Source organism: Dermochelys coriacea, chromosome 11, assembly GCF_009764565.3.
Source record: "Dermochelys coriacea isolate rDerCor1 chromosome 11, rDerCor1.pri.v4, whole genome shotgun sequence".
NCBI classification, from domain to species: domain Eukaryota; kingdom Metazoa; phylum Chordata; order Testudines; family Dermochelyidae; genus Dermochelys; species Dermochelys coriacea.
In genome coordinates, this window is record NC_050078.2 from 41,907,201 (window position 1) to 41,924,782 (window position 17,582).

At 38.6% G+C, this 17,582-nt stretch overlaps 1 protein-coding gene across 6 annotated transcripts in view; it reads left to right on the forward strand.

The window, feature by feature from the left end:
- RAPGEF4 (Rap guanine nucleotide exchange factor 4) overlaps nucleotides 1-17,582 on the forward strand; it is a 219,104-nt gene that overhangs the window by 161,502 nt on the left and 40,020 nt on the right. For 5 of the 6 annotated variants that reach the window (XM_038422202.2, XM_038422196.2, XM_038422197.2 and 2 more), the window contains 4 exons: nucleotides 5,241-5,387; nucleotides 6,577-6,692; nucleotides 12,293-12,381; nucleotides 14,804-14,882. In XM_038422202.2, the coding sequence (XP_038278130.1) occupies nucleotides 5,241-5,387; nucleotides 6,577-6,692; nucleotides 12,293-12,381; nucleotides 14,804-14,882 (431 nt within the window). The remainder of the gene's footprint in view (nucleotides 1-5,240; nucleotides 5,388-6,576; nucleotides 6,693-12,292; nucleotides 12,382-14,803; nucleotides 14,883-17,582) is intronic. The other variant, XM_038422207.2, reaches the window with a different exon arrangement.

Genomic DNA, 17,582 nt, shown 5'->3' on the forward strand with positions numbered 1-17,582 from the left:
ACAAAGCTAGAATCTCTTTAGACAGATGAAGTAGGATGAACCAAGCAAGCAATCTGTTTTTGCCCTGTTCTAAAGGCCAAAGCCTTTGGTTCACCCTACTTCATCTGTCTAAAGAGATTCTAGCTTTGTGAAATCTATCGAATTTTTATCCTAAAAATATCATTAAATCTCTTCACTTTTGGTTACTGGGAAGGCTAAAATCCTTCTTAATTTTTCCTTTTGCAGCCTGAGATTCACCCTAACTTTCTCCTTTTGTTCTGCATGCTGTTCTTGCTCTCCATGAACAGATCCAACACCATATGCTGTCCTGTCAGTTTAACTTCACCCTCATGCTGTCTACCCATTGGCTAGTGGTTTCCCACTTTTCTCTGATTGGTCATTCATTCACAAGTATTACCATTTGTGAACATGATCACATATGAACCATCATATGTTAGCTTAAATTTTATTATCGCTTCACAAAGTATAATTATTTGTATACAGGAACTTTAAATACAAAAAAGTATTGTTCATCTTACCAACCTTTTACCATAACATGGAGATATAATTCTGTATTTCCTTTTATGCCATTTCATGTCTAATTATTTAAGCATATATAACGAATGCTGAAGAAGCTATATAGATATTTTCAGTGTAATTAATGTGGCACCTCTCTTTAGAGTATTTTTAAAATATCCTTTGATAAACCATTAAAAATGATCCCTTTAAGTATGTTTCCATTTTAAATAATATATATATGTATAGTACTTTCTGAATAAATTGACACAGATTGATGTGCGTTCCTCAACTCTCTCCCACAAGGGCTCTCCCATTAAGTGGCTTCAAATGGTCTGTTCATGTGAGTAAGGATGACTCACACTAGTAAAGGTTAGAAAACGAAGCCCTTAGTTTTCCTTCTGATTTAAGGCAAAAATGACCCTAAAAGAGTGAAGATATCTACTACATATTCTGCTTTCGTACCAGGTACTTCGAGGAAGGTACAAGAATCCCTATAGTGGTCAGATAGGAAATAACCTGTTCATAGAGGAAGTTACTTCCTAATCCCTGACAGTTAGTAGTCAATTTATGTCCCAAAGCATAACGGTTTATATCCCTACTAAGAATTTTTTTATCTTGTCTAAGTAACTGTGCATTCTCTCCTTAACTATATAAATGTCAAATCCTTTTAGAATCTTACTGATCTTTTTGACCTTAGTGATACATTGTGGCAAAGAGTTCCAGAGATTAATTATAAACTGTGTAAAAAGAATATTTATTTTCTCAGTTTTAAAAATATGTTATCCTTTGATATTATAAATTATCCTTCATTCTTTTGAGAAAGGGTATATAGATAGGAGTACCTGATTTTTACCTTCTGTATGCCATTCATTATTTTCTATATCACTGTCATGCCTCTGATTTCTCTCCTTTCTAAATTAAACAGTCCTAATGTCTTTCTTCATATGGAAGCTTTCCACACATATCATCATATTTGTCTTCCATCTTTGGACTCCTTCTACTGGGAAGTTCTAAAGGAATTAAAGAAAGTTACTTTTGTAAAAAGGATAAATAGGATGACCCAGCTAACTATTAACTGGTTAGCCTGAAATTGATCCTGAGCAAAATTCTGGAAAGACAGATATGTGATGCAATCAGTAAAGAATTAAAGGATGATAGCATAACTAATGCCAGTCAGCAGGGTTTTATGGAACATACGTGGTGTCAAACAAACATGATAGAATTTTTGATTGATAAATGTCACTGATAAAGTATCTTAAATTTCTGCAAGAAACAATGTGGGTCTTTTATTGGGCCAAATTTTGTTGGTGAAAGAAACAAGCTTTCGAGCTACACAGAGCTTTTCTTCAGGTCTGGGAAAGATACTCAGAGTGTCACAACTGAATAGAAGGTGGAATAGATTGTTTAGCATAAGTAGTTAACCCATATTTCAAGAGATTCTTCAAGGTGAAGTGGGATATTAACACCCCTGTAGTCATCGGAGAAAAAAGACTAGACAGTATCCTGAATTGCAGTGACACTGAAAAGGATATTTCTCCTATGACTGAGGAGGTGTTAATGGGTCACTTCACCTTGAGTGGTTTCTTAAAATATGTATGCAGTGGCGTTGTAGTCATGTTGGTCCCAAGATATTAGAGACAAGGCAGGTGAGATAATATCTTTTATTGGACCAACTTCTGTTGATGAGAGAGACCAAGCTTTTGAACTCTGCAGAGATCATCAGGTCTGGGAAATATTTCAATGGACCATTCAAGGAGAAATGGCCATTAACACCTCTCCAGTCATGGGGGAGGGAAGGAGAGAAAAATATATTCCCTCACCCACCTTATCTCTCTTAGAATATGCGTTAGCTACTTATGCTAAACAATCTGTTCCACCTTGTATTTAGTTGTGACACTCTGAGTACTTTCCAGACACGAAGAGCTCGCAGTAAACTCGAAAGCTTGCCTGTTTCACCAACAGAAGTTGGTCCAATAAAAGATATTATCTCATCCACCATGTCTCTCTAATATCCTGGGACCAACACAGCTGTAGCAACACTTAAATTTCTGCTGGTCATTTGACTTAGTCCCACAGACGTCTGATAAAGAAATTAGCACTATACAAAGTCAGTGTAATCCATATTAAATGGATTAAAAATTGGTTAACTGACAAATAAAAAAATAATCATAAATGGGGAATTATCATCCTATGGGGGCACTTCTAGTGAGATCCCACAGCGATCTGTTCTTGGCTCAATGCTATTCAATATCTTTATCAATGATAAAAAAATAAGATCATTGCTGGTAAAATTTGCAGATGACACAAATATTGGTAAAAAGAAAAGGAGTACTTGTGGCAGGTGCCAAAAGTACTCCTTTTCTTTTTACGAATACAGACTAACACGGCTGCTACTCTGAAACAAATATTGGTGGCATAGTAAATAATGATGGCGACAGGTCAGTTATACAGACAACTTTGGATCGCCTGGTAAGGTGGGCGTATTTGAATATATATCAAATGTAAGGTCATCTATCTAGAAACAAAAAATGTAGTATCCTGAGTAGCAGTGACACTGAAAAGGATTTTTGGGTAATGGTGGATAAGCATCTGAATGTGAGCTCCCACTGCAATGCCATGGCTAAGAAGCGGGACACTATCCCTGGACACTATCCTTGGATAAACAGGGGATACCAAGTAAGAGTAGGGAATTAATATCTCTGTGTATGGCATTAGTAAGATTATTACTGGAATACTTTTTAAAAATTTGAAAAATTGGAACAGGTTCAGAAAAGAGCTTCAATAATGATTTGAGGTCTGAAAAACCTGTATTCTAGTCAGATACTTAAGAAGCTCAGTCTATTTAATTTATGCAAGAGAAGGTGAAGAGGTGACTTGATCACAGTCTTCAATTACTTCCAGGGGAAGAGATTTCTGATAGAAGATGGCTCTTTAATTTGGCAGAATCGTGGGGAGGAGGACCTGTTAGTACTCTCCCTAAGTTGTTGTTGTTTGAGAAAAACATTTGCTTAAAGGGAGATGTTTGCGAGAAACTGAGGAATCTGGATTCCAATAAACCTACGTTTTGAAAAGTTAAGAAGACAAATGACTTTGAAACATTTTAATGTCACCACTTATTTCTTCCCACACACAAACTTCCATATAAAATCCTACACATTGAACTCTAAGCCGTGCCTCAGAAAAACTAGTACATCACTCAAGTTTCTCTATAGAAAGTTGCATAAAATTGTACTGTACAGTGGAAAATAGTAGACTTGGCAGATCTGCATTCACCCAGCACTGAAGAAAGATTTTCTAGTCTGTAATTCGCAACATTAATCCATTACCTTTTAGAAAACTAAAGTACAGCACTGGCTACCTTCCAATTCTCTGGCATAGTAGTTGATTTTAATGAGAGAGTGTATATTTTTATTAGTAGCTGAGCCATTCTGTTCTTATGTCCTTCAGAACTCTTGGATGAATACCATTCAGTCCTAGTGAGCTGTCACTCCTCCATTTCATCAGGAGTTTTTGTCCGGGCCTTTAGCACCATATTCACTGATATATTAGCTGATGTCTTTATCTGACCTGTGTGCTTCTCTGTACTCATCAGTTTTCCTTCAATTCCTACTTTAAATAACCCTCCAAAACTGTCAATTTTTGAGACAGCAATCTGTTCTCATTTTAGTTAAGGTAAAGCCCAGAAAGTGTCCCTAATAAATTTCCTCTTTATGAGGGAGATTTTCGGTGAATATGGGAGCTCTTAACTCCTTTTGACTTTTAATGGTAGTTTGGCATCTAATTACACTTTGTGCCTTTGAAAATCTCCCCTGACATTTTCTCATGCTGGACCTGGAACTCTAAGCATTTCAGTGAGAGCTACCATAGAGGTCCCAGTATTAAGTCTTTTTCATATTCATCAAGATTTAGCTTCTAGGTCTTCTCTCACTCCACCCTGTGGGCCCAATTTTCAGCCAATTAAATCGGTGTAACACTGAAGTCAGTGGAGCTATGCTGATTTACACCAGCTGAAGATCTGGTTCTGTCTCTTTAGTGTCAGTAGATAAAATGACCAAGCAACTCTCCAGCATTCAGTAGAGGCATATCTAGATGTCTTGTGAGCTCTGTCATTTATATAGCTGGTAAGTCACTGAACAGTTCTCATAGTCATCACATATGCATCTATTCATATTTCTAATGATCAAATCCTCTACCACCAATCTGTTGACTTATTACAGTGATGTTGTGAGGACCTCCTTGGTATATGAGCAATGATCAGCCTCCTTTACCTAAACTGAAAGATGGAAATTTGTACCTCCATTCCACCTGGATTCTCCTATCATTAGATCAGCACATCCATCATGGGCATGTGTGTTATGGAAAAGAGCAGAATAGGTAACAGAGACTGACATTGTTGGAGAGGAGAATTTCATTCCAAATCTGTTCTTCAGCAAACTAGATCTGTATTTTTCATGGTCTCTTTTTTTAAATCAAGAGCTTGCTGTCATCAGCAAGGCCAGAAGAGTCCTTTGCTCTGAGTCTAATTTCAGAGAGCAAGCCCATTTTTTCTGTTCTTGCCTTTCTCTAGTAATAGTAATAAGCAGTTATCAAATATTGTTTCCTAGTCATTATTTTTGCTGTTGATTTCCTGCCAAATACATTTGTTTTAATATTGGATTTTGAATTCTGGTGTTTGCACATGGCATTTCAATGGGATGAATTATAATGATGATTTTTGTGTATAAATGTTTTGCTGTTTATAGGGTGTGGTATGTACCCTACACGAAGGAGATGATTTTGGCAAGTTAGCGCTAGTGAATGATGCTCCAAGAGCAGCGTCTATTGTTTTACGAGAAGATAACTGCCACTTCTTGAGAGTAGACAAGGAGGACTTCAATAGAATACTTAGGGTAAGTGTTGAGTAAGACATGACACTAACACCAGTCCTCTGATATTTGTCACCTCCAGTGGCCTGCTTTCTAACCTTGCAAACATTTTCAGAACCTGTGTCATTAGTATCAATAAATGACAGTCAACCCAAAGCATCATTTGAAATAACTTGTAATTAAAGAAGAGAGACGTAACATCCTAGGAAAAAAAACCCAAAAAAAACCAAGTAGTACATTAAGTAAACTACAGAAAAATACATTGACCCCTGCTCAAAGGATATGGAAAGATGTACTGGCCCAATTTTTGTGGTTATTAATGTTAGAAGAAAAGCTCAGTTGTGGTGTTTATAACTTGAACCTGGACCCAGATGGTCTGATTGTGATTGGTTGGGAACATCCCACAATACGCAAGGCCAGAAACATTATTACCCTAGATTGGAATGTCTATGCCTACTGGAGTGATGACAAAATCAGCTCAGACAGCACTGTACTTGAAAAATTTCTTGCTGCTGCTGAGTGGCACCTGAACTAATAGGGAGTGAGATGCTTTAGGTACTGAGACCTGGTTGGTCTTGGAGACTCTAGTTGAGTATTATGTAGCTCTTGCTGTCTGATTTTAGCAGGATTTCCAAAAACTGCACTGATGTACTAAAACCTGGGTGCCAGATTGCTTTTCATTTGTGTTTAAATGTGCACCAGTTTTGGCTCTGGCTTTGTTTTACTTGTATCTAATTGTTTCCACTCTAGACTCTGAGTAGTCTAACAATTTATTGGGCTAGGATTTATAATTCTTCTATCATCCTTCCAAAAGAACAGTATTTAAAAATGAATGGCCAACAAATGCCAGATTATGGATAATGATGATCATGGAAGGGCAGGGATTGAAATGACTACATTTTAAAGGTGAGGAGAAGGGTTGGCAATCTGCTTTCTTCCCACCTCATACCTGTGATCCCCTTCCTAGATGCTGCTGCACTAGACTTCCCGGTGATTCTCCACATGCCCACCGGGAGAGTCCAGTTACAGATCCTCTTCACTCTGCCTGCAGGGAGAAAGGGTGCAGAGAGGGAAACCAACACTGGAAGGACCAGCTGCAGAGACTTGGCTCCTCAGTTTTTGTTGAAGTCATTTGAAAGTCATTCATTTTTAAAAAGTAATTAAGCAGCCAAGTCAGGTGCAGTAACTGTATTAAAAATAACTTGTCTCGCAGGATGTAGAAGCAAATACAGTAAGACTCAAAGAACATGACCAAGATGTCTTGGTATTGGAAAAGATCCCAGCAGGAAACAGAGCTTCTAATCAAGGAAACTCACAACCTCAGCACAAGTATGTTTTCATTCAGTAGTGCAAATGTCAGACTGATTAACCTTTTCATACAGTATTATTGTCTAAACAATAGCATATTCTCCCTTTCTGTGGAAGAATTCAGTGTATGTAAGGGTTGTTGGTTTTTTAGCATCAGCTAATCACATGCCCTGTAGTGCATAATATATCAATTTCCAGCCACGCAGTAGGTGTACAACTTTACACAATAATTCTCTAAAGCTCTAACTGTAAATATTCATCTCATGAATGGCTTTTAAATAGATTGCACATGGGGAATGATGAAACCCCATTAAGCAGAGCAATTGTGTAAAATACATGGGGAAAGTACATTGTTTTGTTACTAAGTACAGATATTTCCTCTTTGGATTTCAGATTCAGGATTTGAATAAAAATTTGCTAGGTTCAATTTATACACAGTGTGAAGAATTCAGACAGGAAAGTAACTCCCTGAATAGGCTTGCATTATTTTCTATAATATTTACCACATTTCCCCTGCCTTCTTACCTAGAAACAGGAAGCACCATTCTGAAATGAAGTAAGTGTCCAGGAAAGTCAAGTTATCAATATTGCAAATGAATGGAACTGCTGGAAAAAATCCCCAAGACAGGGGCTGTGAAACTTTCTGGTTTTCTACACTCGAAAAATACAGTCAAGTTGTATTCCAATAGTTTAAATTCCCCAGTACAGAAGTAATGACTTCATGCACACACATTTGCATCCACATGCATATTTTGCACACACATGCATTCACATGTAGAGCTGGACAAATAACTGGCAGTTCTGAAAAAAAAATTGGGTTAAACTAAAACTGAAAATTTGGGGTGGGGGGAAACGGGGAATTGAAAAAGTTGATAAAAGTTTTGTTTCTGGTTGAATACATTTAATTTCTGGGCATTTTCAAAATAAAAGCAAAGGAAATAAAGCGTGGTGATCACAAAATGGCCAGAAAAGCTGGTACCTCCCTTTTAACCTTTAGTCCAGTGATTAGGGCACTCACCTGAGATGTGGGAGACCTGCTTCAGTTCCCATTTCTATGTCTTATGTGGAGCAGGGAATTGATCTCACACATTGCAGGAGAGTGTCCTAACTCTCGTCTGTGGGATGTTTGGGGTTGACTGTTTTCTCATTCTCTTCTGTTGAGGCTGTTCCACTTTGTGTAAAGTACTCAGCTAATCATTGGGCCAGAGAGGGTATGCATGAGTGATTCTATAGCCCACTGGGTAGAGCACCCATCTGTGATGTGAGAAGCCTATGTCCATGTCCCTGCTTCAATGAATGTACAATTATTTTTATACAGAGGAACAGCTTCAACAGGAGAAATCCCTGTTATGAATCAGGCAGGATGCAAACCACTGAGCTAAAGATTATAAGGGAGGCTCTTCCACCCTTCTCCTCCAGCCATTTTGTGCTTAAGTCTACTTGTGAATTCCAGCCCACAAGTATTTTTGGATGAAACTATCTAGTGAATTCCTGTCAAATTGGCAAATAGTTTCAGGTTGATTGAAACTTCATTTTTCAGCAAACAAACAATTGGTCTAAAAAATTTGACCCAGTTCAGTTCACACGTATATGCATTCAAATGCACCAGTCATCTAATGCACACTTATAACAAGTACCAAAAAAAAAATAGCAAAATACAGCAGGAGATGGCAGTGATTTCCCCTTCCCCAAGTATTGTCATTTCACAGGAATGTTGTGCAGATTCCTTGGACAATAATGGATGTGTCCTTTGCCATCACGTATCCAGTACGGTTGGCATCTCTACCACAGCTAACATTATGCATTGAGAAGTACTGGAGCCTTTTTTCTGCTCTTCACTTGGACTCAGATAAGGAACTCGTTTTCCTTCTATTTTGAGGGGGTTTTTTATTAATAAAGACCTAAGGTTAGTGCTAGCACGTCTGCCCATTTTTAGTACAATTTTCCTCTGATGTGTGATTATCGCCCATCCATTATCATTTATAATGATATTTTATCTGTAGGGATTTAAATAAAATATTCCTTATATTTTTACACACATTTTTCATCTGCTATGTAATCTGTCATCACACCCTCTGACTAAGTTATTAGACCCAGGCATTCCCTCTCAACAAACAGTTTAGTTTTAGGGCCTGTAACAGGGTTAGCACCCACCTCTCACGTGGGTCACCTTTTCTTTGGCCAGTAGTGCCTGAAAACACAATTCTTTTTCAGGGAAGGGGAGCACCCACCTCTCATGGATGGCCCCATTTCTCTCTGTTAGGTTGGAGCCTGCTCTGGGTTTTTTTTGTTCTTTCAGCGGGGTGGCACCCGCCTCTCGCAAACATCCCCCAGCTGCTGGTTCTCTCAGCTGGTTTTCAGCAGCTCAGCCCTCCGTCCAAGCTGCACACGCTGTCCCCCACTTCTGGGATATACAGTCCTGAGTTCTTATCACGGCCCTGGTATGGTGCCATAGCTCTTAGGCCTCTTCCCAGAGGCACTGCCTTCTTCAGACCCCTAGCCGTGGCCCATCTCGGTACCCTCAGCTGGTGTCCTTCTCAGCAGCCCTCCCTAGTTTCAGTCTGTAACCAGACCACTGGAGCCCATCTCGGTACCCTCATCTGGTCTGGCCAGGTTTTGTGCTCAGTCCCCTGGGCTCAGCCTGCCCACAATGTCCTTTCAATGGCTCTGCTGCTATACTATCCAGCCAGCCAGGCACCCGGTCTTTGGCAGTCTTCGCTGGGCTCAGCTCTGTCTGGTGAGCTCTCTACAGTCCTGCTGTTCATCTAGCAAGCCAGGCACCCGGTCCTCCCTCATCAAGCTCCACACAGCAACTGAAGGCTCTGCTCAGCTGCTTGCCTTTTATCTGGCCTTTCTGGCCCCTTATTGGTCACTCTAGCAGCCCCTCTGATTGGCTGCTCTTCTCTAGATTGCCTAGAGAACTCCTCACTGCTCTATTCCGGGACAGGGTGATTCAGGGCTGCAAGGCCTCCAGCAGGGGGGCCTCTGAGCCTAGTGCAACTTGCCATAGGGCCAAATTCTTAAGTAGTGTAAATGAGTGAAACTCAGTTGTAGTCAGTGGAACTGCACTATTTTACATCAGCAGGGAATTTGGTCCTCTAGATTTTACCCATTTTGTTTTTTGTGACTTGATTGTGACCACATAATTTTGCGCATTTCTTAAACGGTTCAATGAATGTTTTATGCAAACATATTCAAACACTGGATTTCTTGAAAACTCTTTGCTATGAGTATTATTTCTAGTATCTGACATTTAACAATTCAAAATTTGAACAGATAAGTCATATGGTATGTTTGTGCTCCTTGGCTAGATGAGGGTAGTTTTCAAAATCAAGCTTCCAGGGTGAATACTTTCAATGAAAATTCGAAGGTTGTTTTTCAGAAATATTTTATCAATTTTCTTAAATGTATTGTTTCTGTGAACACTCCTGCCAGCGAATATTCACAGAGGGCAAACACAAAAGGGGCAGAAGCAGAGAAAAAACAAAATGGCTTAAAATTTAAGCATTCACAAATTATTTTTTCAGAGTCCAGCTTATTCTACCGACAGAACGTTTGATAAAGTATTTTTATCTTAAACCTTTTAAACTCAATTAGTACTTGTGAGTGTGACATCTCTAGTTTCTGCTAAGAGGTAGTAAATGGAGTGGCAAACGTTAGGTTTCAAAGTCCATATTTAGACACCTAAATAAGTGGCTTGATTTCCAAAATGCTGAGTCTTTGGGAGTTAGTGAGTGCTCAGTGCTTTTGAAAATCAGGCCACTTATTTAGATGCCTAAGTCAGGAATTTAACTGTAAGTACCCACCTTTGAAAGTCCTGGTCAAACCATTCTGTTTATCCACAGAAAATATAAAAGCAGAGGCCATGCAACCTTCCCCATACTGCCCCAGCAGTGTTGCTCAGGCCTGAGCCGGAGAGCTCACCTCTCTGGCTGGGAGGGTGGTTCATTCTCCCGGTCAATTCAAACCTTAGCTTCTCTGCTGAGACTGTCAACAAAGGTACCAATTTTGATGTGGGCACTTTCTCCCTAGGAAGTAAAATAAGACCAGTAAGTGACTTTATATAAGATACTAAACTACCTTCAGACTTTTGATCCCTACTAAATTATATAGAGGTGAAACACTGTGTAGTGTATTGTTAGTTCCCTGTGACATCCTATCAAGAACTATTTTTTCCTCTTCTCTTAATCTTAAGAAAGGTTCCATTTTGGGACCAGATGCCCTGAACTGCAGTTTGGGTCCCTCCCTGCCCCCTCGTCTGCTGCAGCTCACTGAGCCACAGTTTGCTTGCTATGAAGGCTTGCTATGAAGAGCTAACTCTGAAGTTCTCTCTTCCAAACTCTAAGTTCTCTCTTCGTGGGTGATCACACACATGCAGTGTTACTGACTGACACCTCTCAGAGCGTTGCTGCTGTCTACAGTCACTGTAGGCCACTTCATTGCTTCATTTTCACTTTCATATTCAAAGTACAGCAAAGTGGGTTCTCTCTGCCTCACTCACCTACAGACTTGGTTAGTATCTCTACAAGGATGTGCACTGGCTTAACAAGTGTTTGTGTTCTTGGGACATCAATACAGTTCTTCCAAAGGGGCTGGCAGGTAAAAGAACTGTGATGGTCAGTGCTCAAAGTGAGGAGAAGCTCACAGGAGCTCAGCTCCACCACTTATTTCTCAGCAGGAGCAGAACACCTACACTTCTCCTAGGGTTTCAGGGGTTTTTTTAAGTTTCATACTTTTTCACTTCAACATGATTGAAAGAATGAAATGGAAGATAAAAAGAAATCCTATTTGCTAGGAAAGAGAGGACAGTTAATCAGTGCAGCTCTATTCTGTAATATCCTCTGCTATAGTGCTGGAGTGGTACATAAATCTTGTCAATGTTCCCTGAAATACATATGATAACTTCACTATCTGTATCTCACAAGATTTACTGTTAGAAGTGGTGCAAGTACTGAAGTTAAGCAGATACTTATTTCCTGCAGTTATCTAAGGCAATTGGCAAGTTTTGAAGTTCCACCACTGTAGGTTACTCTCTGCCACTATGTCCTTTCCCCAGCTCAGACCTGCAGTACTGCAGGCATTCGTTTGCTTTCCTTGTTTTCCCTTTGAGCACTGATGATGATAAATAGTAGTGCCCATCTCCCTCTAAGAGTTACTCTGTTTAAATCCATCTAAAGCCTACATTTTCAGCAATTTTGTTGTTGCTGAGATTTTTGTCCTTAATAATACTTAGCACTGACAGTGTTTTTCGGAAAGGTCTGATTCACCATTTCTCTGCTCCAGTTTTACACCAGTGCAACTCCATTGAAATCAATGGTGTAAAACTGGAGTATTGCAGTGGAGAATGGGTCTATCATCTTAGACCTCATGGTAAGAAGGTAAGTATTATTGTTCGCATTTTACAGATGGGGAACCTGAAGCAAAGAGGTTGAGTGATTTTTTCCCCTGGGCCACACAGAGAGCCCATGTCAGAACAGGTATTTGCTCTCTTGTGTTGTTCTTGACTTCCATTCCTGTGCTCAGAAGTCTTAGGTTCCACTTCTCTCTAGTACCAATTATTTCTTCAGTTGACATATTCTTTGTCCCTTTAGAAAATTAATTGCTTCTTTTCTCTTCCACAGGTATACTGTGATGTCAGGAACTCCAGAGAAAATTTTAGAACACTTTCTAGAAACTATGCGCCTTGAATCAACTTTAAATGAAGCGACAGGTAGAATTATCTGGCAAAAGCTGTATTTCTATTCATAAATAGGATAGGCTCTCGAGATGTAAGTGAAAATGTCATGCTTGGGAATGCAGCCTTTAATTATCTGCAGAAATTAATCTAATGAACATCTAGATGCAAATTTTAAAAAGCTGGGAAATTCAAAATTTAAGATGATAATCTACCATCCTTATTTAGGGTTTGGAGTGTCTATTGATAGCAAAGCAGCAAAGTCTCACAAGATGTTGTAACACAGGCAATTGCTTTTATTGGTCACAGCTATGATGATAAATGGAGACATGCAATAACCCAGTTACATTGCCACCGCATAATGTACATGTCATGACGCATGCCACATAATACTGTGCACTAACCTTGATCCCTCCTGCATCACTTAAATTTCTTTATTATACTTTTTCAATGGTCTCTTATTCAAACAAGGAATTCAGCACATCAAGGGCCAAACCCTCTGCTGTGTAAATTGCTGCAGCTCCATCAAAGCCTATGGAGCTGCAGCAGTTTACGCCAGCGGAGTCGTCAGATTCAAGAATGTGTGTGTCTGCTATCTTATTCCTTGTAGATCTTTTCATTAAAGAAAAGTCAAGAAAAAAGGATTTCTCATAATAATAGTAGTTATAAACTGGCACAGGCAATTTATATTATGTTACTGTATATCAACTAGGACACCCCTTCAGTAAGCATGTTTTTGACCTTACGGATGGTTAGGAAGCAAGAGTGTAAAGGCATTCTTAAATAATTCATAGATTAGTAGTGATATAATCAGTGCATTAGCCTGTGTGCTGAAAGATTGCGTGATGACTTTTAACTTCTCTGTTTTAATTGCTTTTGTGAATAAAATAAGCTTGCTATACAGTTGCATACTCATCTAGCAGCAGAAGCAGGGCATAGGGACTTCATATCTGAAAACATCTGATGGCAAGTTTACCATTCCTATCCTTTAACTTTCTAAATATTCTTAAACTTTTAAATCGTTTCAAAACATTTCTTTTCCAAAACGTCCAGTGGCAAAATTCCATATTTCAGCCTGTTGGCCTGCAAAACATCACATTTCACAAACGAAGCCATTCTTAAGTGGTAGGGGCACAAACTTCTGAAACCACTGATTTTTCATTTGTGCATTCTCTTAAATTAAAAACAACTAAACCCGTTTGTTTTGTGAATTATACAAAGAATACTCTGACTGAGGTCCGTAGGATTTTATATACTTTGAACAGAGAGACACTTCCAGATGCTAAATTATATAAAGAGTGGAAGCAATGATACAGTATGGATGGCACAGCCTTCACACCATGTTTTCCGTGATATCCCTCCGTTACAAGATCTTAAATTGTTGTTACACTCTAAAAAGTGGCTCTATAAAATGGCTCCCCGGGGTAATGGGTTTATTGTGCTTCACTGATTCCATATAAAATTTTGCTTCGTTTACAATTAAAACAAACTGCCAACCCTCAAATTTATGCTGGGCTCTGAAAGCCAATCCAGACCAGTCCTGCTTATACATCATCACAAGTCCAAGGGGTAAAAGATGCCCTCATTTATACCAGTGCAACCCCACTAACAGCTCATTGGGAGGGAAGAGGTAGCTCTTCAGTTGCCATAATGTAGTGAATGGTATAGTTAGACCTTCATTTCTTTCCAACCTAAAAATGTTATATTTGTATTATTAATCTCATTATAAATCTGTTTTCTATGTTTAATTCAAATTTCATAATTGTGAATTGATTTGAATCAAAATATAAATTAGATCTTTGACGATCAATCTACTTATTTCTGGTCTTTTGCTGATTGCCAACTGGAGTCAGCAAGGAATTCTTCCCCATCTTAGTATTCTATTTGGAATTGTTATGTTGATACATTGATAGGTGCTTCCTAGGTGCCAAGGTGTAGAGTGCCTGATTCTCATTACACTGAAGATCTTAGTGTACATGAGAATTATGCCCAAATATTTTACTGTTGTACAGGAGTATTGTGATGTGTGGGATGCCTTCTACTGAAGTATTTATTATAAGCCCATTGAAGTCAAATGGATATAAATATATGCTTAAAATAAGGCACATGCTAATGTACCTTGCTGAATCAGAGCCTTAGTGCAGTATTTCATGGCAAGGATTCATTTGATGCAGACTGTGTAGTAGTACATCTACTAAAGCAAGGCACCTATTAAATCTAGAAGTATAACCCCAGCAGAATCCATTCCAAGAAGGCAAATAAATCAGTATTTCATGATAAATACATAGATTCTCTGTACTCAAGTTTAATACTGTACCCAAAAAATACAAAACCGAATCAACTGCTGTCCTCTTCACAGCCTTCAGGAGATCTTTAACTGAAAGAAGCATCATTGTTATGAACCCTGAATTGTTTGCAAGAACTTAACTTTCTTCTTTATTTGTTTTTCTCTTCACAGATTCTGTTTTAAATGATTTTGTTATGATGCACTGTGTTTTTATGCCAAATAGTCAGCTTTGCCCAGCCTTGATGGCACAATATCCTTTTGTGATGAAAATTTTACATTCCTTTTAAGATCATTCCTATTAGAAAAGAGACAGATACATTCTGAAAAACTCGTAGCTCTCCAAAGACAAGTAAAGTTTAATGGAGCCTCACTTTTATGGCCAACCTCCCAGTGTGTGAATGACAGAATACTCATAGTTAGGCTTGGAAGGATTAGATTTTTATTGGTAAATGTTGGTAATGTAGATTTCACTGTACGCACACAAATCAACAAAAAATATTTCCATCAATAGTAATCAAAATTAAATGCTGCTTAAGAATGTAAAAGTTTGATTTAAGGATATTTACTTTGTAGGTTTTGACATGTGATGTTGTTAATTTGTGTTTTAATCGATATAAAGCTTTAAGTTTTTTAATCTCAATATCTGCAGTCATTAAATAATTGTCTGCCCCCTCACCATTGCCTCACACATGCCCCATAATTTCTTGCAACTGTGATGATTTAAATAGACAAAAAATATTTAAAATGCTTAAAACCCATAATTTTCTCAAATGTGAACATTTAAATTGATAAAAATAAATGCTTAAAATAAACATTGTTAAATAAATAAACACTGATAAATAAATAAATGCTTAAAATAAACATTGATATTACCTGTCAAAATTATTTAAAACTTTTTTTTTTGCCAAGCCTACCCATGTATGTTTAAGCTGCCAGCAAGTGGTATATGTGAGGGTCCCCCCCCCACGGTGCAACTTGGAACTGGGGTACCACTGAGCTCTCTAACTCACCAGCCTGGACTCCCTCTCACACTGATACTGTGACAAGCTACAATCCTCTCCAGGACTTACAGTCACACACACACTGACACAGACAAGGATACACCCATCTGTAGTTATGTGAGTGCTTCTCCTCAGCCACTCATGAACTAACAATAGAGAGGCTACAGCCAGCACTGCCCCTCCTGCCCCAGCTCCACAGCCTAGGACCCCAGAGCTGTACTATCTTGCCCTAGTCAAAAGCCTGACCAGTAAAGATTATTACCCAGTCTGCCCCTCCCTCGATTTGGAGAGGACAATGGACCAGCCCCCATTCCTGCGCAGATTTCCCTTTTCAATTCAAACAACACATTGTTTTAGGTAAAAAATATAAAACAAATGTATTAACTACAGAAAGATAGATTTTACGTGTTTATAAGTAATAGCATATAGATCAAAGCCGATTACCTAGGAAATAAACAAAAATTCAATCTAAATTCTCTAAACTGGATAGGATTTGAATCAAGCCGTGTCTCATCTTGTTAGATAGTACAAACAGTCCACCAAACTTCCATATACTGGCAGGTTTCCTTTTTTCCCACCTGGGACCCTACCTTGCTCAGTTCAGTCTTTATTCCTAAGGTGTTTCCAGATGTTGTGTTGTAGGGAGTGAGGCCCAGTGGTAATGTCACTTCCCCCTCTTATAGTTTTTTTCCATGTGGAGGCAACTTCTTTGTTTCAAGCCAAGCCCCCAACATAGTTTGTGGAAAACTAGAGGCACTAAAATGGAATCCAGTATCACCTGATCTAGTCACATGCTCTTGCATGCTTCAATGAGTCATGGCAGCTATTATCCATATGCTGACTGAAATGTCCACAGGTGAGGATAAGCTTTTCCCATGTCCCATAGTTTTCATTGATGGCCCATTACCTTGGACATTCCCTTCACAATGTGCTGGCTAGACTGGATGTAAACTGACCTGTGGGAGTTAGCCAGGAGCAAACACATTTGAAATACAGATGCATAGTCAATATTCATAACTCCAGATACAAAAATGATACCTGCATACAAATAGGATAATCATATTCAGCAAACCATAACTTTTCCATTGATACCTCACATGACACATTTTGTATAAGGTGCATCATAATTATATTCGCAAAAAGAAAAGGAGTACTTGTGGCACCTTAGAGACTAACACATTTATTTGAGCATAAGCTTTCGTGAGCTACAGCTCACTTCATCGGATGCATTCATGAAAGCTTATGCTCAAATAAATATGTTAGTCTCTAAGGTGCCACAAGTACGCCTTTTCTTTTTGCGAATATAGACTAACATGGCTGCTACTCTGAAACCTGCCATAATTATATTATAACCATATAATAATCATATCAGTATAGTGAATATGGGGCACATAGTGTCACAGTACATACTCATACTATGGTGAAATAAAGAGCCTGAAAACTCCATCTTTCCTGCTAGAGATTTCCTATCCTGCAGGCTGAATTCCACTGAGTGACTTTAGGTGCCTATAAGTTAAAACAATCCCTTTGGCATGAAAGCTGAACTCTTAAGGCAGCTGGAGTAGATGAAAGTCAGTGGTTGCTTCAGCCAGCAGTTCCTTTTTTGTGCAAAATGAAAATAGAATAATTAAAACATCAGAACAAAAGTATCCCCAGAGTAGGTGAGTAGTCGCTGTTAAAATTGTCAGCATTGTCCATGTTACCACACAGTGGTATCTCCATACATGGAATAGGAAATAGCTGTGGTTGTATGTTAACTGTAGACAAATGTTGATTGTTTTAATGGCAAACACTTTGTTATAATTATTTTATTCTGAGAATATTAATTACAAGTAGCTGAGGGTTTATCTGACTGTATTTTCAGAAGGTGATTGAAGTTCTTGCCAGAACATTGCTTTTTCAGTTAAATTTAATGATGCTAAACAATGAAGCCAGGAAAGACAGAAACA